At 45.3% G+C, this 25,341-nt stretch overlaps 1 protein-coding gene across 9 annotated transcripts in view; it reads left to right on the forward strand.

Annotated features, from left to right (window-relative positions):
* SGPP2 (sphingosine-1-phosphate phosphatase 2) overlaps window positions 1-25,341 on the forward strand; it is a 111,838-nt gene that overhangs the window by 77,891 nt on the left and 8,606 nt on the right. For all 9 annotated transcript variants that reach the window (XM_027049518.2, XM_027049533.2, XM_027049527.2 and 6 more), the window contains 2 exons: window positions 3,434-3,613; window positions 6,660-6,749. In XM_027049518.2, coding sequence (XP_026905319.1) covers window positions 3,434-3,613; window positions 6,660-6,749 — 270 coding nt within the window. The remainder of the gene's footprint in view (window positions 1-3,433; window positions 3,614-6,659; window positions 6,750-25,341) is intronic.

A 25,341-nucleotide genomic window follows, 5' to 3' on the forward strand; every position in this document is an offset into this window, starting at 1 on the left:
CAGAGGACAGATCAGATCTGGCTATGCCTCTTCCCCGAACGTACTAGTAAGCTGAACATCCAGATGCCCTTCCATACAGTGTCTCATGGCCAGACCCACCGGCACATCTCCTCATACTTGAGAAGAACTTTTGAAATGTTAACATGCAGAAACCTAGTACTCAATGGGATGGTATTAGGAGGTAGGGCCTTAGGGAAGTGCTTTGGTCATGAGGGTGGACCTTCATGAATAGGCTGAGTGCCCATGTAAAAGGCACCCCAGAGAGCTCCCTCACTCCTTCCGTCATGTGAGGACCCAGCGACAAGATGGCTGTCTGTGAGCCAGGAAGCAGGTCCCCATCAGATACCAGATCTGCTGGCATCTTGATCTTGGACTTTCCATCCTCTAGAATATAAGAAACAAGTTTCCCTTGTTTATAAGCCACCAGCCTATGTTTAGTTGCTGTGGCAACCCAAGCAAGCTAAGGCAACCACTTGTTGAGATGTGATTGACCTACAATAAACACGTCTTTAACAGCTTTATTGAGGTATAATTCACACACTGTACAATCCACCCATTGAAAATGTCCAATTCTATAATTAGTGTGTTCGCAAACTTTCCACATACTTAAAATGTACAGGTTGGAGAATTTTGGCCTAGGTGCATATCCCATTTGTAATTTCTTTACCGCCTTCCTGGCAACCATTGGTCTGCTTTCTGTGCTATAAAGTTAACATTTCAAGAATTTTATAAAAACAAGATCATACAGTATGTACTTCTTTTTTCTTTGTTTTTGTTCTGGCTTCTTCATTCTGTCTCTACATATATATGTATCCATAGGATTCGTTGGATAATTTTTTTCAAAGTGTGTTGGCATTACGATGAGACCTTCTGTTTGTGTCACGGGGACCTCATACAGGGCTCGGCTCATTGTAGCTTCCCTGTAATGAATGCGAGGGCAGAGACAGGACTCCCCGGCCCACAAGAGGTATTGCTTCCCTAGGACTTGAAAAATAGAGCTCTATTTTCTGTTTAAGGAGAGCTGTCATTACAGTAATTGGTATTTGAAATTTATGGGTCAGAAACAATATGCGGCGGTAATATTTTTTTAAATGAAACGAACAACTGTCCTAATTCTTAAAAACATCCTTCAAACGTAGCAGGCAAAATAGAAGTGGAGTCAGAGGGACTTGTGAACTCCAAGGAAATTTAAAAATTTGTCTGCAGGCCCCCTGGCTGTCTTCACTTAATGATTTCAAGGGTTCCTGTCTGCGGATTTTAAGTACTCTTAAGCAAACTAGAATTACCATGCCTGCAATATTTCGTTTTTGTTGGTGAGTGGGGAAGGGCCAGTGTTGAGAAATGGATCTCAAGCGGCTTCTGAGACATTCCTGGTCGTCGGTGATGGCTGCAAGTTTTCCGTCCCCACACATAATTGTCAGTCTGATGCGGTTTTTACAGGTTCACAGGAGGGAGGCGGAAACATAAAAGAGTGAGCCGGTTTCCAGGACAGTAGTTCCTGGTAATAAGGGGACGGTAAAGAGGTTGAATTTCAAAGTCCGATTAGAAATCACAGCTATGGAATTCAGTGATTGTCACTGAGGCTTTAAAGCCTGTGGATTTGGCCTGCTGTGCACACAGTGGTTCTTGGTTTTTTAACCCAGAGCAAAATGGCAGTGGGGCACGAAACATAAGCAGTGCCTTCTGGGGCACGTGAGTACGCTGGAATAATGCTCAGAATTAAGCGAGCTAAAAGAAAGCACCAGAATGTGGCCAGGCCCTAAAGCACTCATGGCTGGTCTCGTCCCAAAGCAAGGTGACTCCACCCATCACGAGCTGAACAGAGGCCTAGTAAAATCAATACGGTCGTGGTAAGATGAGGAGGTTTATGATTAAAGCCCGGGACAAAGGGACCCGTGCGAGAATACAGTGTCACGTGGGGCTTCTCCAATTCTCATGTGCACGCGAGCCACCTGAGAGTCTTGTGAAAGCCGGGCTCTCATTCCGTAGGTCCGGGCTGGGGCCTGAGATGCTGCATTTGAGACTGGGGCCCAGGGTGGGGCACACCCGGCCCGTCTTCAGGCCACACTTCGCATGGCAAATGCAGGCTTGAGTAGAGGGGCTGCTCTTCCAGCTTTGTGCCTGATCCTGAAAGTGTCCTCGAGAGCTCTCTGCCACAGGAAGTCTGTGGTTGATAGTCCTTCCTGTTCGTCCCTGAAGGGTAATGGAAGTCGAATTCTGGTTTGTATCTTGTGCTTTAAGAGAAAGAAGGGAGGGGAGCCGTTTCTTCATTCATGTCACCGTGAACAATCACTTGAGAAAACTCTAGGTTGAGTTGTCTGTATTTGAGGGTTGGAAATGCTCCTGCCATGTATCTTACTGATGCTCCTGATTACTGAAAGAAATTAAATTATATCCAGTGTGTTGCCTACGTGCATTTAGATAACAGTGTAAGATTCAAAAATAGAGTAACATTCGAAAAAATTTTTATTTATTTTTGAGAGAGAGAGAGTGAGCACAAGCGGGGGAGGGGCAGAGAGTGAGGGAGACACAGAATCGGAAGCAGGTTCCAGGCTCTGAGCTGTCAGCACAGAGCCTGACATGGGGCTTGAACTCACAGACCGTGAGATCATGACCTGAGCTGAAGTTGGACGCTTAACCGACTGAGCCACCCAGGTGCCCCCCCAAAAATTCTTAAGCAGAAGCTCTGTAACAATCACTTTTCTTTTCTTTTCTTTTCTTTTCTTTTCTTTTCTTTTCTTTTCTTTTCAATGTTTATTTTTGAGAGAGAAAGAGAGACAGAGCACACATAGGGGAGGGGCAGAGAGAGAGGGAGACACAGAATCTGAACCAGGCTCCAGGCTCTGAGCTGTCAGCACAGAGCCTGATATGGGTCTCAAGCCCACGAATGCAAGATCGTGACCTGAGCTGAAGTTGGATGCTCAACCAACTGAGCCACCCAGGTGCCCCCAGAACAGTCACTTTTCTGGTTAAAACTTGAGAACAAAGACTGTCTGATTTGAGAACTATCCCAGCTTTGAGGTATTATCATGGTGGCATAAGGCACAGATTTTGAAGCAAAACTCCTTGGATTCGAATCTTGTTCTCTACCTGCGTTCTGTAGGTGTCATTGGATTAAGTGAATTAACATTTGTAAAGCTCTTAGAACAGTACCTGGCACACATAGGAACTATGGAAATGCTTTTTGAGTATATCATTCAAATTAAGGTATGTGTTAATGTCCTATCTTAGGGGCGCAGTGGTCTTCTGGAGTTCAGACGGCCTGTGTCTCTTTTTATGGACTAAGATGCATCCTACGAGACTTTCCCAGGAGGCAGCTGGGTCAGAGAGGAAGGGGATTTCCACCAACAGACTGGGATCCCCCAAATAAATTCACACAACCGAGGGATTTCACTTACTCGGTTAGACTCACCCCCGTCCTTTGGTTTTGCAGTTGGTGATGTATATTGGCCAGATGGCCAAGGACATCCTGAAGTGGCCCCGCCCCTTCTCCCCTCCTGTCGTGAAACTGGAGAAGAGAGTGATTGCTGAGTATGGAATGCCATCTACCCACGCCATGGCGGCCACCACCATTTCCTTCACCCTCCTCATCTCTACGATGGACAGATACCAGGTGAGGCCGCCACCCATGCCGTGAGGTGGCAAAGAGAGGTGTTTTGCTTCAGAGTTGTCTTTTCTGAGGGGCGTTGAGGTTTATGAAATTGAGACTCGGGGGGACTGAAATGTATTGAGCCATCAGTGACAGTTTCTTCGTAGAGAAAGGGACATAAGGGTTAGCATCCAAGTCAGGCTGTGCCTCAGAGTGAAAGGCACACCCCCCGGTAATAACACCCCCTCCCCCCCCCCAACGAGTATGACATGGACTGCTCCCGACGAGACAGTACGTGATCGGTTTTCTCATCTTCTGTTTGCGGCAGACGTGAGGAGCTTATGATCCTCGTACATGGTCCTCCAGGGCTGAGATGACTCCACCCAATAAATCCTCTTGCTAGACTCCCCGGGGCCCAGGGCAGGAAAGAGTCTGTGCCCCCCCCCCCCCCCCGTTGGCTCCCAAGGATGCCTCTGCCCCTGGTTGGGGCTCAACCACTAGAAATAATGGCTCCGTGTTTTCTAGATTCCTCTCTAAATGACAAGAGATTAATAACTTGAAAACGGAAGAATTTCACTTCATTAATATCTGCTTAGATGCCGATTACAGTCAGACCTTTCGAAAGTTACGTCAGTACCGCGGTCAAGTTTTGCTTTGCCTACCTGAGGCGTTTGGCTCCACGTTTGCATTGAATTTAATAATTTTTCCCTTTTACTCTCTGGAAACTTTAGATTTCGTTAAACCTAGCAGTCATGTATGTAAACGACAGTGTCATTTCGCCTTGTCCCTGCACCCTCGAAGCCCGTTCTGTGTTCTGCGTTGTGCAGAACTGGGGGGGGGGGGGCGGTCAGCCGGATGTAGTTGGACAAGGACAGGATTAGCGCTGGATCCTGGCTCTCTGCCTCTGGAGTCTTCTACCTGGTCGCCTGGAGTCAGACCTCAGGTTCCCGGATGGGAAAGGGACAGGTCCCAGGAATGTATCCAACCAGGTATAGTCTTCTGCCGTAACTTAGACATCACGCCAGGGTCAAAAGTGTGTCAGTTCTCAAGTACTGCCTGTTGGAATTAACTTAACGCAGACTTCTGAGCTGCATCATCCGCAGGGCACCTGCCCCAGCAGGACACGGTGGACCCAGGGCTGGTCCTCATCACCCAGAGAGGCCTGTGAGCGTGCTGACATTGCACAGGAAAAAAGCCTCAACTAGCAGCGGACTGCAAGAAAACAGCAACAAGAACCATTTGTATACTCGTTTCAAGGCCACTTGGTCCTCCTTTAAAAATGCTTTTCAGCTCCCATGATGTAGCAGTTTTCAGCCTGAGTTGTTGCAGACTTCTTTCCTACTCAATTTTTTTTTTTTTTAGTTAAAAAATTCCTTTAATGTTTGTTTGTTTTTGAGAGAGAGAGGGACAGAGCACGGGTGGGAGAGGGGCAGAGAGACAGGGAGACACAGAATGTGAAGCAGGTTCCAGGCTCCAAGCTGTCAGCACAGAGCCCGATGTGGGCTCGAACTCACGAACCGTGAGAGCATGACCTGAGCCACCCAGGTGCCCCTTCCTAGTCAATTTTTAATGATAAATATGTGTAGCTATTTGGGTTCTTTGCTGTAACATTTCTAAATATGGTTTCTTTATATGTGTTTAGGCTAATGCCCAAACTCTAACTTCTGAATGCATTAACTCATTACTTTTTAACACTTTTTCTTAAAATCTGAGACCCGGTTAATGATGAATGTTAAGAAAAGACGTACGACCATGTGTGATTGTATTCACACCTTACATCAGAAAGAATGTTGGGGGGACACCTGGGTGGCTCAGCTGGTTAAGCATCTGACTTCGGCTTAGGTCATGATCTTATGGTTCATGAGTTCGAGCCCTCCATCAGGCTTTGTGCTGATAGCATAAAGCCTGCTTCGGATTCTCTGTCTCCCTCTCTCTCTGCCTCTCCCCTGATAGCACTCTCTCTCTCTCAAAAATAAACAAACATTAAAAAAAGAACAAAAAAGAATGTGTTGGGCTTGGAGATGGAAATTGTGGCTTCCAGTTCTGACTCTTACCCTTTACCGGCTGTGTGACCTTGGGCACAGTCTGCCTGTCTGAGCCCAGCTCCTATTGTGAGGATCAAATGGGATGATTAATGGGAAGGCATCTTTGTGCCAAAGTTCAATAGCGATGTAAGGGTTATCAAGTTTAAGGCTGTCTTCATTTGTGGAATGGACCTAATGATAGAGCCCACTTCGCAGAGTTGTGTGACGATTGACGGAGCAGGTGACTGTACAGAGCCTCACGTAATATCGACAGCTCTCTGTCGTCTTTACCTTTCTCACCGTGAAACCCCACAGGCGTCAGTGCTTGAAGCACATGGATTTTATCTCTACGTCTCTGTTTATGAGCAGAATATCTGCATGTTCCTTATATGACTCCGCATGAGCCGGATTCTTCCGCTCATGTTACCCACCAGCGAATGTTGAGATTCATTGTTGAGATTCAATGAGATTCATCATTGGCTTCATTGTTACCCGCCAGCGAATGTTGAGATTTAGCGAAGTCTGGATTTTTGCCTTAACATCCGTATGTAAAGGTGCCCATTCTTCGCTTGGGCCCATTGCCCCTGGGCTTCCTTAGGGAGCCAGCTGTTGGCCAAACTTGACCACACAGCGCTCGGTGGGGACGGAGCTGGTTGGACTTCCAGGTGGTAGTACGGCCCATCCACCTTGCCCCTCGCTCAGCACTGTATACTTCATACATGTTACTCTACGGAGAAGAATAGGTCGAAATAAAAAACGATTTACTTCACTAAAACTGGCTTAAGGCCAAGTTCTAACGAAGTCTCGTTGGTATGTTTATAGTTTATATGTTGTGAAACTTCCTCCCCAGCGCTATGGTCCTGGGCGCCCTCCCCTTTCCTTTGCTCCATTTTCCCACTTTTCAAATGGTTTTAGACCATCAGACTGCTGGTCTAGGGAAATGGAGATTGACTTCGGTGGCTATTAAGCCAGGATGCTCTCCTCCCACGGCGTCAAACTACGTGAGCATGGTCTAATCGCCTTGTTTTCTCTTCTCCCCCCGACAGTATCCCTTTGTTCTGGGGTTGCTGACGGCTGTGGTGTTTTCCACCTTGGTGTGTCTCAGCAGAGTCTACACTGGGATGCACACGGTCCTGGTAAGTCCCTGTGGGCAGGTCTTGGGGTGACTGTCCAAATAACACCGCGGCCAGCGTGTCGGTGTGTTTTTTACGCTGCATACTTCTACAGCTATTTGCATACGTGCTTGTACTTCCCATCAGGCCAGTGAGGTAAGTAATTATGATGTTGTGACTCTTGCGTAATAATAATAATGAATCACTAAGATAATATCCAGGGAGGGGCGCCTGGATGGCTCAGTCGATTAAGCATCGACTTTGGGTCAGGTCACGATCTCTCGGTTTGTGAGTTCGAGCCCCGTGTCAAACTCTGTGCTGGCAGCTCGGAGCCTGGAGCCTGCTTCGGATTCTGTGTCTCCCTCTCTCTCTGCACCTCCCCAACTCTTCATTCTGTCTCTCTCTCTCAAAACTAAAAACATTATAAAAATTTTTTTAATAGAAAAATTAAAAAAGAAAGATAATATCGAGGAGGCTGAGCTGGGCTAGGCTCTTCTGACTTGAAAGATTGGCTAGAATGACAACAGAGACTCAGCTCATTTCTTTTCATGCTGGTTTACCAGTGATGCAGGAGCAACGCTCAGGGTCAAGGATGGGAGCATGTGGATATGGCTTCCCACTTAGGTCCTTACAGAGACGGGCCTGGATTGTAAGGATCTCAGCTGCCCTCTCCAGGGAAAGGGTCCCATCAGGTCAAAAGAGCCCAGAAGTATAGGCCTTGCTTCCTTTCCAGACTGCTCTGGGCTGGCGGTTGTGGTGACACAGAGAGACGCGTCTGCATTTAAAGGTTCGCCTACCCTTTTACCGAATTGCGTATGTTTCTAGGGCTGCGGCGGTTCACGCGGTTACAATGACCTCAGAGCTCTGTTTCCAGGTGTGCCAGCCAGCTGCCTTGGAGTTCCAGAGCACGAGGCTGGCCATGGCTAACCACAGGACACTATTTATCATCGTAATTGGCACAAGAAAGATTTCTCTAGAACGGAATGGGCCCTTGCTAATTGTGTTACTCTCCATGTGACGCTCAAAAATTGTGTTAGCAGAAAATGGCTCTGAGGGAAAGGCCACCCTCCTGCCTGTCCTCCTGGTGTTGGCCATCGCAAGAAGGGTGGCGGGGAGCGGGGTTGGGGGGTAGGGGGGCAGAAGCAGCAGAGGTGAACAGATGGATTGAGAGAGCTTGTGAGAATGAGCAGAGGCAGAGGCTGGGAGGACGTAAACCCAGAGAAAGGGGGCTTATGGCCGCACGGGATGCGGTGAGAGACCCTCGTGCTTTCCTCTTAAAGCACAGGCTAACTCAGAAAAGCAAGGAAGAGCCGAAAGCCACTGGAGTCAGGGCTGGGCCTCGGGGGAGGCAGGCCAGGTGCCACATGGAGGGAGCGCCAGACAAGTCCGCGACCAAGATAAATGATTTTAATGGAACACTTAGGAAAAAAGCAAAATTAATGCAAAAGATGTCCATGATAAGCAAAATATCCATATTTTTCTTTTAAAGTTTATTAATTTATTTTGAGAGAGAGGGGGAGATGCAGAATCGGAAGCAGGCTCCAGGCTCCACGAGCCATCAGCACAGAGCCCGATGCAGGGCTCGAACCCACGAACCGTGAGATCATGATCTGAGCCGAAGTCGGATGCTTAACCGACTGAGCCACCCAGGCGCCCCCAGGACAGCCATATTTTAAATAAAGGCCAGCTCTGACCCTGAATTGGCACGACCCGGCAGCTTCCGCCCCATCCTCATTCCGGCCCGACCAGACCTTGAAGACGCTAGAGGAGCAGTTAGGGAACCAGGCGCTTCATCTCCCTCCCGAGACTCGTCCTTGCGGTCCCCGTCCCGTCACACACACAGCGTATCTGGCCTCTGAGCCAACAGGGGATGGGAGAGGGGAGCATTCTCAATTCGCCACACCGCTGCTTCGCATTAGGAGGAGGGTCCCTCCAAGTACGGCCGTGGACTTCAATGTGGAACCAGCCAGCGCTCTCGCGGGTGTTTGGCATTCCTTTCATCTGGGGCTACTTTTTAATTTCCGCAGGCTTTCATAAAAAGGGATCGCGAGAATTCAGGTTGAAATGCAAACCAGCATCAGCACGAGAATGTGGAGCCGCAGACATGAGTAAAGGGCACAGAAAACCCACCTCAAGAAAGACACAGCGTGGTGCCTGTCTTTGCTTTTTAAAGTGGGTTATGGGGATGGGGCAGCAGCTATTTGCAGGGAAGACTGTTTAAGCCTCTCATTCAGCTGCAAGGAACGGGCCCAGCTGCTCTCTTTGGGGCATCCGTCCCAGAAGAAACTGGAGCAAAGCTGTAGAAACTTCTTCCCCACCCTCACCCCCACCCCGTGGCGCCATCGCCAACCCCCCCGCCCCGGGGTTTCTCCCACACGTGGAATTTTATTTCATAAAGATCTTAGAGCCGGACGCAGGCCCAGGCCAGGGTGTGACGGTACGTAATTCCTAGTAGCAGGAGGGAACAGTTCCTTTTAATAGCAGGATCGAGTTAAATTACGGATTGGCAAGTCTTTGTCACTCAGCAGCAGCTGAATAGTTTACTGCAGGTGCTGGGCTGGGAGCCAGATCTGCGAGATACACACAGAAACAAACCCTACCTCACCCTCCCGAGTCTCTGCGTGTTGATGGTGACAGATGTGCGAGCTGCTGACGCCTTGGTGTGACAAGTACTGTACTTCGCGTGGAGCAGCTGGGCCGGGCCTCCCTCCTGGACCCCTTGCAGCCACCGGGGACTGCCTCGCACTAATGGTTCTCAGTGACTGCATAGTCACATCCCCGGGAAGGCTTTTTTAAAATCTCCCCCGGGGGGTATTTGGACACCCACATGCATAGCAGCGGCGTTATCCACAATACCTAAAGAATGGAGACAACACACACACACACACACACACACACACACACACACACACACACACAGATCCTAAGCATTGGTATTTTTTCAAAGCTCCTCAGTTGATTTTAATGTGCAGCCAGGGTTGAGAGCCATTGATTAGACTAACTGTCCTGCAGAACTGGCTGTGAGCACGGAAGGAGCTGGAAGGTGGAAGGCAGGTGGAGAGAGAGCCTGTGCAAGCACCCGCCACGTCCACATCGTGAACTGCTCTCATCGCCCACGACTGGGACGTGCCCAGCTCGTAAGTCAGGCAGGTAGCTGATGGCTTGATGCAAATGGCTGTCTGCGCACGAAGAGGAAGCAATTCAAGCAGCGCGGAAATGTACTTATCTCGCCCCTGAAGAAACCACTGCATGTCAGGGGGTGAGTGGTTTGCTCTCTGATGTCAAGGCTTCGGGGACAGGCTCCGGCTGACTCCTGGGCAGGCCTGAGTGAACCTACGCGTGGTGTCACCATCCTGCCAAACCAGCTCTGGTCCCACCTCAGAGATGGGTGTCTCATCTGCCAAGATGTCTCAGTGAGAAAGTTGGGCACCGCCCTGGCTCCTGCCTTCCCACGCTCTTCGGGTGGTCACCGAGCTGAATGAATTCTGACTCACACCACTGCTAGAATCTTATTTCCGTATCTGATTATGCAGTCCCGTGCACGGGGAAGTGTCTCCATCTCCTGCTGGATGGGGATAATCTGTGAGCTCTGGGGGAATCGACCTCGGAGAGAAGTCCGTACTGTTCGTGGCAAAACACGGGGGTAGAACACGGTGGCCTTGATGACATCCTTGAGCTGCTGATGTACCACCGCTGGGGCCACACTACCTCTCGGCTTGGTCAAGGTAAAAAGTTCATCATTGCTCAAGCTGATTTTTATTGAAGTCTTACATTTCCCATAGAGAAAGGTGTCCTAACCAATGATTTACAGAAACGTGTGTGTGTGTGTGTGTGTGTGTGTGTGTGTGTGTGTGTGTGTGATTTCACGTTCTCTTGGTTTGAAGAGTAAACCAATTGTAGCCAGCTGCGGAGGGAAATAAAGGAAGAGAGGGCAGAATGCATTGGAAGGACTGGGACAGCTCTTGGAACTCAGCTCATGGAACTCAGGGTTGAGCAGCTAAGCCTCCAGAAGGATAGAACCAGGGCGTCTGAGAGCGCCTTCCTCTCCCACTAGAGTGCCACTGTTCAAAGAACCCCACAACCTCTTTCTCACGTCAGAAATCTTAATTTCCAGAGATGAAAGCTTGATTGCCCTGGGTGCTACCCTTGGGCCAGTGAGCCTCAGTGAGGGGAATGGGACCCAGAGTAGAAACAAGACCCCAGAAGCCACCCCTGTGGGCTAACAAAGGCAGTGCCCTGAAAACAGGGGCCAGAAAGTTCTCACTCCTGAGAATGCCCAAACCCAAGTGGTTACCATCCGCGCAAGTCAGGACTCCTTGAGGGCAAAGAATAGACACTAACTCAAACTCACTTAAGCTTAAAGGGAAAGTCGTTGTTGTTTCCTTTTAAGTTTATTTATTTATTTTGGGAGAGAGAGAGCAAGGGAGAGAGAGGGAGAGAGTGTGAGCAGGGAAGGGGAAGAGAGGGAGAAGGAGAGAGAGAATCCCAAGCAGGCCCCATTGCCCGTGCAGAGCCTGATGCAGGGCTCGATCTCACGACTGTGAGATCATGGCCTGAACCAAAACCAAGAGACAGACAATTAACCACCTGAGCCACCCAGGCATCCTTGCAAATGTTTTGGCTTTTATAACCACACGGTAGGAAGGGTAGAGGTACAGGTAGCCCTTGGGAGGATGGGACCTGAGGTCTAGATCTTTGTCGGAAGTCTCCCTATGCTTTCCTTAGCTTCTCTGCACATCTCTTCACATGGTGGGGTCATCTTCTTGGGCTGTCTTCTCTCTGAGGCTAGACCCAAGGAGCTCTGGGCTTAAATTCTTTGTTTTATTCCTGAGAGGATTGCAGTGGGGAGAATTTCTGGAAAGCGTCTAACGGCCTGGCCCGGACAATGAGCCCATTGCTGCGTTAAATGTTGTTGGAGGGTGCCAGGGATGGTGGTTGGTCCAGCTGGGTGGGGAGCCGGCTTGTGTGAGCAGGGGCTGTGATGGGCGGTGATGGTCAGGGTTAGGATTAGGGTTGGCCTGTAGGAGGGACACTTCTCCAAAATGAAATGGATCTGTCCTTAGAAGAGGTACCCAGGGGTACCCTTTCCACATTGACACCATTGCATCTTCCTGCGCTTTCAAGGACTCAAAACTGGACATTATACTTGTTTATGTGGGGAAAGGAGGATGAGAGCAAATCACGAAGGTCGGTCATACTCCGTTTGCGATGCCTGAAATGAATCAACTTGTACAGAATTGATTTTAAGTCTTTTGACTGATAAGGCGATCATCCCCAATATGTTAACGGTAAAATTAGCCACAAGTTTTGTTGTTGTTGTGAGATTCGTGAATGGTTGTTCCGGTATTTTGAACTTGAATGAGCTGAAATGCTCTTCTATTTTATTGTCCCTGAATTGTTTGATGTGTGGATAATTATATAGATATTGGGTTTTATTTGCTTACTCATTTGTTTCGTTCCTCTAAGTATTGCTTTAGTTTTGGTTGCAGTTGGAGAAGGTTGAAAAGGCTTCTCAAATATTAAATCATCTGCAGCGCATACAAAACTGTATCCTGGCTTTGGACTAGAGCATTTTTGGTGGTTTTTTTTTTTTTTTCTTCCAGTTCTTTGAAACTACTTTAAAAAAAAAAATGTACTTCAAACTGCCTTTCTTAATATGGAAAAGAAAGCTAATTATAATATAAATTATACCCAACCAAGCCTTACTTTCTGTTGTAGGATAAGTTCGTTACTGAGATAAAAAGGGAATTTGGTTGTGTTTTGGAGCACTACGTTATTATGCATATTGTTGTTTTCTTTACCTTGAAGAGACGTACTTTTACCCTTTTATGAAAATAGAGAATTGTTTCTGGTTTCAAAAGTAATAAGCACTCATGGTAAAGCATTCATCCTCTCTTGTTTTTAAAGTTGTTGTGGGTTTTGTAAAGACTAAATCGTTATTAGTTAACCACTATAGAAGTACACAGAGCCATTTGTTAGGGTGATATAATGGGAAACTGAAGACATTGTTATGTTTTTGTATTAATCAAACTAAAATTAGGGCATTTCCAGTAAGAACTGCTTGTGGTAGGTATTCCTAGCCATCAGCACAGGCAAATTAATTTTTTATTTCCTTTCTCCACCCTGTCCAAAAAGCCACAGTTGGGGCCCGGTTTTCCATCTGTTCTGCAAGTGTGAGTTGAGGGGGCCCACAGGAGTGCTCTGGATCCAGGAGGGGAGCCAGACTGAGCCTCGAACGCAGCCCGCAGAAGCTAGGCAAAGGCAGAAGTTGGTCAAAGCACTAGCATCACCCAGAGGCCAGCGGTCCCTGCAGGGCAGGACCCCCAAATTTAAAGGACTGAAGCAGACACAGACTGGTACTGGGCCAGTTCGCCTCCGACCAGAAGCCGCTTGTATCCTTCCTGCGGCGGTAGAAATCGGTTGGCCTACGAAACTGTTCTAGACTGGTGTGTGGTCAGACCTGAGGGAATGTGACCATTAAGTGGCAATTAGCCTGCCTGGGGAGGAAGGCCAGGGAACTATTTGAGGCTAATGGCCGAGCAGCCGAGCCCAAGTGGACGAGGCCAGCAGCTACAGAGATGGTCCCTCTTGGTGGTGTCAGATGGGCAAGGTGGCCAGAGGGAAGCAGGTAGCCTACCTCAGTGAGAACGTCCCCAGAGTGGCCTTATGTCTCAGACTGTGGGAGAGGGAACTCGGGTAAATGCTCAAAGTCCAGATTGTACTGACAGCACATTCACTTTTGCTTACGTGAATAAAAACAGCCACGTCCAGGGACAGAGCACGGCTTTGACATCCAGCACTACTGGGTTGCATCTGTGTTTTAGGTGAGTTCCAGTTACTAGTAACATAAGAATAAGAGATTGGATTGAACCTTCCATGGAAGCCCAGTGTCCGGAGGTTTCTTTCTTTCATTAGGTTCTTGCTTTTTGGATTATACAGCGTGTTACGGTTTCACTGAAGGGTGATGTTTTTCTATAAGCTTATAATTGTACGCCTCTCTTAACAGAAAATGCACTGGCTTCAAAATCTGTCCGATCAACTTTTGGAAAAGGAATCAGACCTTCCCATGTATTTACATATTTTTAAAAGAGATTCTTTGGCCCCTTGGGAAAATATATATCTATGCAAACTTCGACCATGATGCTCACTGCAGCTGTGAAAATATTCCACAAAATATTGGCATTCCAGAAAATATTGGCATGAACTTGCACCTTATCCCCCTTGCAACTTTGTAAATTGTAACTAGTTTGTCCTAGGGCGGAGAGGTGGAATGATGTGCTGTGATTCTCAACTAACCACTGAAACTCGAGAATGGAGCCATTTCTGAATCAAATTCAATCATAAGGAGCATTCGGTTTAGTTCAGTAAACTATAAATTATTCACCTTCTCCAGGAGGCAGATGTACCCTCTTAGAAAAGAAGAATCCTACACATTTAACATCAGTACCCCCAGGTCCGCTACACTGCACCTCCCTCAAGGTACCCACACCCCAGTTCTCTGACACCATCCCTTAGCGGAACACCCTATAAATGGAATTCTATGTTATGTATGCTTCTGCCTTGGGCTTCTTTTACTCACCATTTTCTTTGTGATATTCGCCCATGTTGTCATATAGATCTTTAGTCCGTTCATGTTTACTGACGTAGAGTATTAGAATGTATGCCCATATCACACTGTATCCCTCCTATGAAGGATGGATATTTTGGGTTGTTTCCAGTTGGAGGTTATTGTAAATGATGCTACTCTGAACTCCCTTTTACGTGGCTTTTAGAGCAAATACGTACATTTTAACATTGGGTACGAAGGCACAAGTAAAATTCCTAAGTCATAAGGAGTGTTCAGCTTTAGGATATGCTGTTGTGTCTCCTGAAGAATTATACCAATTTCCACCCCCTACTGGTGGTATATGAGATTTCCAGTTCTCTGCATCTCTGCCCACCCGCCTGATGTCGACCATTTTCATTGTAGTTATGCCCGTGGGTATCTAACAGTAGTCCATTGTGCTTTTATTTTGATTTCTCTGATGAATAATCACATTCAGCCCCTTTTCATATGTTTACTGGCCATTTATATATCCTCTTTAGTGGAGTGCCTGTTTTTCTTTTGACCTTTGTTGTCGTTGTTGTTGTTGTTGTTTTTACTGGGTTGCTTGTCTCTATTGGTGACTAACTGGTCAGATATCTGTACAGTATGGCAAATTTCTTTTCCCATCTGATGGCTTGCCTTTTTACTCTATTGGAATCTTTAGGGAAAGAGAGGTTCTTAATTTTAACCTAGTCCAATTATCACACTTATGTTTGTAATTTTCTGTGTCCTGCTTAAGATATTTTTGCCTACCGTAAGGTCATGAAGATACTCTCTTATGTTTGAGAAGATTTAGTATTTGGCTTTTCTAATTTAGATCTACAGTCTGCTTGGAATTGATTTGGATTCATCTTTGTTCTGTAGGGATACCAAATATGCTCAGCACTGTTTATAGGGATTATCCTTTTTCCATTCACTGAAGCATCAACTTGGTCATAAATCAAGTCACTGTGATACTCTCTATGTATATACTCTCCACTCTCTTGCCTATTTGTCTTGATGCTAATCCCACCCCCTTATTTACTTTAGCTTTGTAATAAGTCTTGAAGTCAGGTGGTAAAAGTCCTCCAGTGTTCAAGTATTTTAACTCTCCTATTTTTGATCCTCTATTAGCTTGTTAGAAAGTCTTTCCAGGGCGCCTGGGTGGCTCAGTCGGTTAAACGTCCGACTTCAGCTTAGGTGGTGATTTCATGGTTCGTGAGTTCGAGCCCTACTTCAGGCTCTGTGCTGACAGCTCGGAGCCTGGAGCCCTCTTCAGATTCTGTGCCTTCCTCTCTCTCTGCCCCATCCCCTGCTCATGTTCTTTCTTTTTCTCAAAATAAACATTAAAAAAAACCTGTTTAATAAAAAAAAAAAGCCTTTACAGATCATTTAGTGTTTACCCAAGAGATTATAACATGCAGCCTTGATTTGTGAGTCAAATGCAAATTAGTACCTTTACCATTCCCCGGGAATAGTGAGTCATTAAATGAAATTCAATTCTACATATATTTAAAGCCCACAAGAACTTATTTTTATTGTTTTATAATTAACATACATTTAGGCTTATCCACATGTTTATCCTTTCCGTTCTTCATTCCTTCCTGCAGTTCTGTTCTTCCATCTGGCATCTCCATTCTTTCTGCCTAAATTAGTCTATTCAGTGTTTCTTTTAGCATGGTTATGCTGGCAATGAATTCTCTTAGTTTTGGGTTTTGTTTTTTTTGTTTTGTTTTTTTTTGGTGGTGGGAGGTGGAGGGTGGGGAGAATGGCTTTATTTCACTTTTGGTTTTGGAGGATATTTTTGCTAGGTATAGAATTCTTTGTGTCCTTTCCTTCAGTATCCCTGACCTGGACTTTTGCCATTTCTACCTGCCCACAGTGTGTACTAAGTCAGTGTAACCAGCTTGATCAGATAACAGTGAGTTCCCAGATTTCATATTTGTCAAGCCAGGATGACTATTTTTTAAGATATGGATAATCCATGGGTATAGGCTTTTGGAAGGCATTTTGCAGAATATATGGCTGTCTAAAGTGCACATTCTTAGTATTCTGGGCTTCTATCCCAATTTTAGTTTACTCTAAAGCGTATAATTGCACACGTGTAAAAGTGAAAATAGTGATAATAATAGAAAACATTTATAAAGCTCTTATGATCTTTCTAAGTGCTAAGCACCATTCTAAGTGCTTTGCATATATTAACTATCTCATAGCAACCCTACGAGGTGGGCGGGGGGGGGGGGGTGCTATTGTTTTCCCAGGCTTACAGAGGAAGCATACAGAGGTCAAATAACCTGACCAAGGCCCTGTAGTTGATAAGAGTTGGATTGAGATTGAAAACCAGGCAGTCCAACTTCAAAATCGTGCTTTTAATTACCACTCTGTCCTAACCCTCCAGGATGTTTATTAATGCATTTAATAGCACACGACAAGAACATGCTAAATGTTCATCAATCAGATCTGGTTAAGTATAGTATTTCCATAGAGTGGAATGTTCAATAGCCATTAAAGTAATGCAGTTCTGTAATCATGAAAAGATCTGGATGGCATATCGTCGATGAAAAATGCAGGTTACAGAACAGCTTATAGTCTATGGTGCCATTAGTTATGAAACTGTGCGTGTCAGGGGGTGGTTATGGATAGAGTCCTCTGCAATGCATTTTTAATAATGAGCCTGACTTGTTTTTGAGAAAAACAATAAAGCTATTTCTGTTTAATGGACAGAGACTGTATCTCACTCTTCCTCTATCCTCATATATTGCTTGGTATGTAATAGTCAGTTGAAAATAAAAGCGCATGATGGCTGCTGAATCATGATGGATGAATTACTAAATATTTGAGCTCTATTATTATTTACATGAGGATTGAGGATTTCCTAGAAGGAAGATTTTAGACTTTATTGTCATGAATGTTAACTCTTCTTTGGGAATTTGCATGCCTTAGTGTTTCTTTCTTGCACTGTCTGCCCCCCACCTTTTTTTTTTTTTTTTTAAAGAAACAACACTTAATTTTGGCAATAAAACCAATACATGAGTTTCAAAGGGCTTACTTCCTGCGTCCTTTTATTGTTTGGGGCTCAATTAAATTGGCAAACCGTTGACTAGAAAAATTCCCCTTAGTTGCTATAATCCTACCTCCCAAATCTGACTGAAAAAGGGAACTGAGTTCTCAACAGAATTCATATCCATCCATCCCTTCTCTGTGGTGCTGTTTCAGAAGATGAAACTCACCTCGAAGAGTTTAGAGCTGTGCTGGCTCAGGTTGCCCTTAGAGAAGAATAGCATTTATTTCACTGGCCGCAAAGGGCAAAGGGACTGTTTATCCATTGAAGCCGTCAAACTGCCTGAGAACTAGTCTTATTAACAAAGTATGTCCTTTTGGGACATGAACATGAACAGGGCCACAGCAGACAGATGCACAGGAGTAAAGGGGCTGCCTTGAATCCTATGCTCTGAAAGTCAACATAAGGTCCAGAATTTAATTTTAATCTCAAAATGCTATTGAGGTCTGTGTTTATGTATGTCCATGGGAATGTCCCTTAAAACATGCTCAATTCAGAAAGGAAGTGAATACTTCATGTATCCTATTTCTTTTTTTTTTTTTAACGTTTATTCATTTTTGAGAGATAGAGTGCAAGCTGGAGAGGGGCAAAGAGAGAGGGAGACACAGAATCCGAAGCAGGCTCCAGGCTCTGAGCTGTTAGCACAGAGCCCGATGCGTGACTTGAACCCGTGAACTGTGGGATCATGACCTGAGTTGAAGTCAGATGTTTAACCGACAGAGCCACCTGGGTGCCCCTCATGTATCATATTCATAAATGCACACAAGGCTTCCTGTAAGTGCTGCAATTTATATGATTCTTTTTTAAAAAAACCCGAAGCCTCCACAAAATTATTTCATACACATTGATTGATGGCACAATTTGGTTTCCACGCCATACCTCTGAGCTCTCGCCACGCTTGTGCAAAGGATCATCCGTGTACCACAATCTTATGCCTCATTGTATCTTGGATCTCGCTTCTCCATTTAATAAAGCTACATAGTTTCACCTTCTCACTTGGCATACACTTAGTGGAAAGGAAGTGATAATCCTGTAATTGAGATTGTCCAGCCTCATCAAGGACACCACATGACTGTATTTGACATCACTAGGACGGTCTGCAAAGCAAGACCGATATTTTTCAAGTCTCTCGTAATCTCCAGTTCCTACTGGGATGCAAGGGCCACAGACCGTGCCCTCCAGAAGTTCTGTTTTGCACAGGGAGCCAGGACTCAAGGGTTCAGGCCGACATTTCCTAAGGTCAGTGACAAAGGACTGGCACAGATTTCCTTTTCCTCTAAATGTGAGCACTAGGTCAACAAAGAATCTTCAGATCTTTCTCTTGTATCTGGTTCTACACACAAGAGTTTCTACATCAGACTATCACCTTAGGACTTTCAAAAGCTGTAGTCTCACCTTTGTGTGGTACTCCTATGATTCCGAAATCGTACTCTTCTGCATATTTCAAAAAAGCGCTCCAGAAGCTCTGGCCTGCTACATTCACCATGAAAAGCCCATGCTGGCCTCAGGGATTTTTAGCAGGGTGAGATGGTATTGGGCATTCATATTGTAGTCCCCTGACCAGCAGCCTCAGCATCACCTGGGAGCTTGTTAGAAATGCAGACTCTCGGGGTGCCTGGGTGGCTCAGTCAGTTAGGCACCTGACTCTTGATTTTGACCCAGGTCATGATCTCATGGTTCATGAGTTCGAGCCCCGCATCAGGCTCGCTGCTGTCAGCACAGAGCCCGCTCTGGATCCTCTGTCCCCCTCTCTCTGCCCCTCCTCTCTCCCTGCCCCTCCCCCTGCTTGTTCATTCTCTCTCTCTCTCTCAAATAAACAAAGAAAGAAAGAAAGAGAAAAAGAAAGCAAAGGATAGAAAGAAAAGGAAAGAAAGGAAGGAAGGAAGGAAAGAAAGAAATGCAGACTCTCCAGCCCCACCTGGACCCACTGAATCAGAACTTGACTTTTAGGAAGCTTTCCAGCAGGTTCTAATGCAAGATACGATTTGAAAAGCACCGAAACACCCTACACACAATATCCCAGCAAATATGGGGACAACGCCAATTAAATTTTGACCTGCATGGGCCTGTTCAATTCTATTGCATTGAACATGACTTTCTTCTGTTCTCTTCTTGCTCAGAGGCCCCTCTGCCCACCCAGATTGGAGAAAAATCGCTTAAATGTTTGACAGTGCCTTTTGTGTCTTGAAGCAGATGGTCCTTCCCTATAGTTTCATTCTTACAAGCTGCTTAGCAGTTGTCAAAGATGATGTTATAACCTGTCTCGAAGCTTGTTTGATCTAATGTCATAATCCTGTTGACCCGCCTAGCCTTGTGATTCATCATAGTTAGAGCTGTTCATATTAATGCGAATTATGGGTGGGGAAATTCTGTCTGTTTCACGAAGGTCTACTGTTTGGACTTGTTCGATTCTGTGAAGCCAAGACAAGCAGATGATTATTTCCTAACCCATGCTGTATATGGGCTAAAGTTTAGACACTTATACCTAAATATATTTCTAGTTAATATTGATATTGTAAAAAGCATGCAGTAGTATCTTATAGCGTCATCACATTAAGAAACATTAACACCTTGGGGCGCCTGGGTGGCTCGGTGGGTTAAGCGTCTGACTTCGGCTCAGGTTATGATCTCACGTGAGATCTCACGTGAGATCCGTGAGTTCGAGCGCCGCGTCGGGCTCTGTGCTGACCGCCCAGAGCCTGGAGCCTGTTTCAGGTTCTGTGTCTCCCTCTCTCTCTGCCCCTCCCCTGTTCATGCTCTGTCTCTCTCTGTCTCAAAAATAAATAAACGTTAAAAAAATAAATAAAAAAAAAAATTAACACCTGCCCTGTGAATATACACTGCGAAGCAGTGAATATACAACGTAAAACAAGAAAACCACTTTTGTTTGTTGTTATATGGAATGTACCTATTCAGTCATCCAAGATAATTAGTCACAGGAATAACCATTGAAATAATTACTTGCTAGACGATAATTTTTAAATGGGAAAATCATAACTCTTGCCCACATATAAACTGAGTCAAAGATTTTATTCAACTGATTAATTAATGATCCTTATACCAGCAAGGTATTAGGAACTAAGTACTTACAATTTAATAAGTATTACTTGGAGACTGCTGGGTTATGTACAAAACTGGTTACTATCCTACAGAGTAACAAACTGTAACCTTTGGGGTTATCATTTCCGCTGGACGGAAATCTTTTGCATCTCTGCCAAGTGAAAATCTGTCAACTTGCCTGTCGCTCCGTGAAGTCTGAGACCTCTAATCAGTAGTGAACGGGGCACTGTTCTGTAATCCTTAGATGGCCTTTTCCCCCATATGACATTGAAGTGAGTTTATTTTTGGCAGCCTGGGTGGCTCAGTCATTAAGCATCTGACTTCGGCTCAGGTCATGATCTCACAGTTCTTGAGTTCAAGTCCCGCTTTGGGTGAACACGAGCCCTGCTTCAGGTTAAAAAAAAAAAAAAAAAAACAAAACACGAGCCCCGGGTAAGCCCCACTTCTCTCTCTCTGCCCCCTGTGGGATTCTCCCTCTCTCTCTGCCCCTCGCTCCCTTGTGTGTGTGCGCTCTCTCTCTCTCTCTCAAAAAAGGTTATTTTTTTTTTTGCCTCATGTCCAAGTTTTATGTAATTTTTCTTAACACACTTACAGAAAACCATTTTCTGTTAAAAATGTCAACATAATTTCTAATGGAGGTTTAGATGTGCTCACTTGGAAAGTGAGCATTTATTTTTAAATTGCAGAAGGCGAAAGCTGGCATACTTTCTTCTCCCTCACCAGTTACTCCTGAGCTTAGTGAGTATTCAAAAAGTCTTCCTGGGCCCCCCCCCCCCCCCCGGGTGGCTCAGTGGGTGGAGCATCTGACTCTTGATTTCGGCTCAGGTCTTGATCTCACGATTCGTGAGTTCAAGCCCTGTCGTTGGGCTCTGTGCTGACAGGAGTCTGCTTGGGATTCCCTCTTTCTCTGCCCTCACCCCACTTACGTGCCCTCTCTCTCTTTCTCAAATAAATAAAGTTTTAAAACGAACTGAGAAAAAACTTAAAACGTCTTTTTCCAGGCTTTCTCTTTATGGCCATAGATTTCCATGCCTCATGATCCTTAGTCCTAGATTTGTGCTTGGGTATCAGGTGGTGCAGACAACAGCCATGACACGGCAGGGAGGGGCATCAGTGATGGAGGCCCCCCCTCCCCATTCAAAGAGCCGTGAATTTCAGGAGATTCTACTGCTTCTGCTCACACCGTGTGGCAAGGTAAATCTGCTTTTGCTTGGTCCCTGTGAACAGTGGTGGGTTTCAATAGGAAATTGATATTTTTTCAACTTACGCATTCACTCTTTCTCCCCTATACGTATGCTAATCACATAACATGCAGGTTTCTCGCTGTAATCATATTCATATTCATGAACAGTGTTGCCTCCCTCTTTCCATTTGGCTTTTACTGAATCTCATCGACATTATTCTCAGAAATTGAATTAACTGTGGGCTAGCGGGGCAACGAGCGAGTATTCCGAGGGCGTTAACTAGGAAACCTTGATCTGTCACTGAAAGTTATTTGCTAGAAGATTTGTAGGAGCTTGGGATTTTTTTTTTTTTTTTCTAGTTTGTTTTTCATGTCAGGGTCTGCTCGCATTGAGAGCATTCACTGCACGTACAAAGAAATAGGTCTTGGCTTTTACTCTGCGCCTGGCTTCAGCTTGCTCTGTGAAGGCGGCCAAGGGCAGAGAGGGCCCTTCACAGTCTCTGCGGGGGACCTGGCGGAGGGGAAGATGCCAGAATCCTAGACCCCTCGGCATAAATGGTTCCAAGATCTGAATGCATTCTTTCCTAACAATTGAATGAATGGGTATGTTCTCCCCACTTCTTTCTAGTTAGCTAACCTTGTGTTGTGTTGGTCTGCTCAATAGCATTCTTCAGCGAAGATGTTTGGAGATAGAATGTGAATTTGGCCCAGTGAGCTGCATATGGGAATGACACGTAGGGTCCGAATTCACAAACGCTGGCAGTTCTCAGGGTTGGGGCCTGTGGCTGAAATATCTAGAGATGTTCACCAGGAGGCATGTTTCCGTTTGGCTAAGAATAAAAACACGACTTTTATGTGTTTTCTATAAGCACTCACTGAAGTTCGCCCCGATGCTTGGGCTAGCTTGATTAGCATTCTTCCCTGGACATTCCAGATTGCCTGTCTTTATCATCGTTTTCTGTAATGAGACACAGTAAAGCTCAAGCTTTTATCTAAATACTAAGTTTTGTAAGTGAAAATGAGAATAGGGACAAAAATCATCTTTCTTAATTGTAACTTTGGAAAATGGTAGTCTCCTGTAATTTTTTTTCCCAAGTAATTTGAAAGGTTTTGCTTAGACCCAGGATGGTAAATTGAATTAAAGATTTATTTTATTTTCAAACAATGTGCTCAGATTCAAACAATCCTGGCCATGGAGCTTATGTGCCTTTATTTTAAATGTTACTTACGTCGTGGGGGAACGATACATTGAGCGTCCTATAGATGCGTGGGGGGTTTCATTTTTTTTGGCGTGATGTGAAAATTTATAAGCATCAGTTAAGTATTTTTTCTTTTCAGCTGTGTTGACACATTCTGATTTTAACATCCTGATTTCTTCACCTGGATTACTTTTTCACTATATTGAAATGATAGGTGTTGACTAGAAAATTTACAAAATACCACAAAGCGTGGAGAAGATAATCATCATCTGTGATATGCAAATAGGAAAATAAAACTACTTTTAACATTTTAGTTGATTCCTTCTGACATTTTATCCATCCATGCAAGTATATATTTATATAAATCTAGGGCATCCTTTATGGAAAGTTTGTATCCTGCTTGATATTATCTCACTTATGGGTGCTTTGAAACCATAAAAAATAAGGCTCCTAAATGTATCTTCTCAAATGTAAAATGTTCATGCTCCGTTATTAAATAAGAAAGCAGTACATGTTTTTATCTTAATATAGTATGCTTGATTTGCATCTTTCCCGATTCTTTATTGTTACAATGTATGCCCCAGTCCTTGTGCTATTTTTGCTTATTTGTATTTTCGGATTGTTCTATAGCGGGGCATGTGTTACTTAGTTGACTTGATTGGTTGTGAATTGAATCGATCCAATGAGAATCATCCCTATACGTGGATCTTTGTGAACGGCTTTATTATTTTCTTTGGAATTTTTTTAGAATAACCTCCTAGGAGTGGAATAATTGGGGCAAGGCAGTGAGTTGTGTATTTGTTGTGCAGTTTCTAGTCTAATTATGTATGTCCTATGGAAAGACGTTTTGTGGGGATTTTTTTTTTTTTTTTGCAAAGTAAGGAATGTCTATTCTGCCATTTTTGCCCTCGTGTCCTTCCCTCCCATGCTTTGTCACCAGCTCTTTTCCTGATCTCCCGTGCCAGTCACATCTCCCTGTAAGTCACCCGTGCCCTTCCCCCTCTTCTCTCTACCCTGCCTGTCAGATCCACCTGCTCAGGACAGCTTTGTCCCAGAGCTGGCTCCTGGCTCCCCACCTCTGCCCTTGTGCCCTCGGCACTGACCCCTGCCCACAGCCCGTCTTCGCCTTTCCAGAGACCTGGGAACTGTTTTCTCTCTAGCCCCACGTGCTGTGCCAAACAGCAGAGGTTGCAAAGAAACCACCTGCTCGTTTAGAATTTTCCAGAATCAAAACAGCAGATCCAATTCTGAAATGGAGATTTTTGTCAGTTTCTATAGTTTCTGCGAACTGAGTAGCTCGAAAAAATTAACACAAAAAGTTGTTCCTGAATTTTCAAGCGTTACAGTCCTTATTTTTAGAAGCTGTTTAGGATAATTTTATTACTAGAGATTTAGAGCCCCAAATTAGAAAGCTCATAAGCGATGGTTCAAGTATTTTCCTTATAAAAATAACAAACCGTCGTTATTACAACATCACCTTTTATGGCAGAAAATCCAACTGTGCTGGCTAGCAGGGAGAAACCTCTATGCCAGCAGCCACGTTGGCTGAGATTACCGTTGCCTCAAACGCTATGGCTGTGAACCAAGAGAGTCCACTCTTCCTGAAGCATTGGAGACGAACAGAATTCATTTGTGAAGAATATTCCAACCAGATGTCTGGGAATTTGGTAACTGCAGTTACAGAAAAAGACAGAAGGCAGGCAGGCGGGCACGTTTTCTTTTATGTGTTGCAACAGTGGGTATTAACAATTTTGGACATTCAGGAGAAGAGAAGGGCCCGCATGTGCTACAGGCCAGGCTCTATGCTAGAAGCCTGGAGACCTAAGAGAACCTTGCTGATCAGCGTCTCTTAATCAACTCAGGGGAAGAGTGTGCAGGCATGTGGCCGCAGCAAAGGCGATATGAAGGAAGGGCTTTGGGAGTGATTTGAAGCAAGGGCCTTCACATTCAATTCAGGGAGGGTTATTTCCAACGGTGGTGACACACGAAGATATTTGGGAAAGGAAGTGGCTTTTGAGCCGAGCCTTAGATGAACTGACACGGTCTGCAGAGATGTGGTTCAAGTGTGCTATAGGTAAAGGGAATGCAAAAAGCTAGAGGGAATAGATTGCACTGGGCGTGTTTGGCGAAAGCGAGCAGCCCCCTCTGACCGTAATGGAGAGTTCAAATGGGAAAGCAGTGAGGGAACCCCCGAGAATGGTAGACCGATCAAACCCATGGCACGTGGACTCTGACGTTCAGTCTGGAGGCTAGTATTTCTCCAAGTTTTTACCTCAGCATTGTGTTGGGTGTTAAATGCAGGCTCCTGGGCCACACTTGCATCCCCTGCATTTGATAAAATCTGCATTAAAAAAAATTTTTTAATGTTATTTATTTCTGGGAGGGGTGGGGGAGGGCGGCGGGGGAAGGAGCAGAGGGACAGGGAGACAGAGGCTCCGAAGCAGGCTCCATACTTTCAGTGCAGTGCCCAATCCGGGGCTCGAGCTCACGAACCATGAGATCGTGCCTGGAGCTGAAGTCTGGCCCTTGACCAACTGAGCCACCCAGGT

The sequence above is a fragment of the Acinonyx jubatus genome, chromosome C1 (genome assembly GCF_027475565.1).
Source record: "Acinonyx jubatus isolate Ajub_Pintada_27869175 chromosome C1, VMU_Ajub_asm_v1.0, whole genome shotgun sequence".
NCBI lineage: Eukaryota > Metazoa > Chordata > Mammalia > Carnivora > Felidae > Acinonyx > Acinonyx jubatus.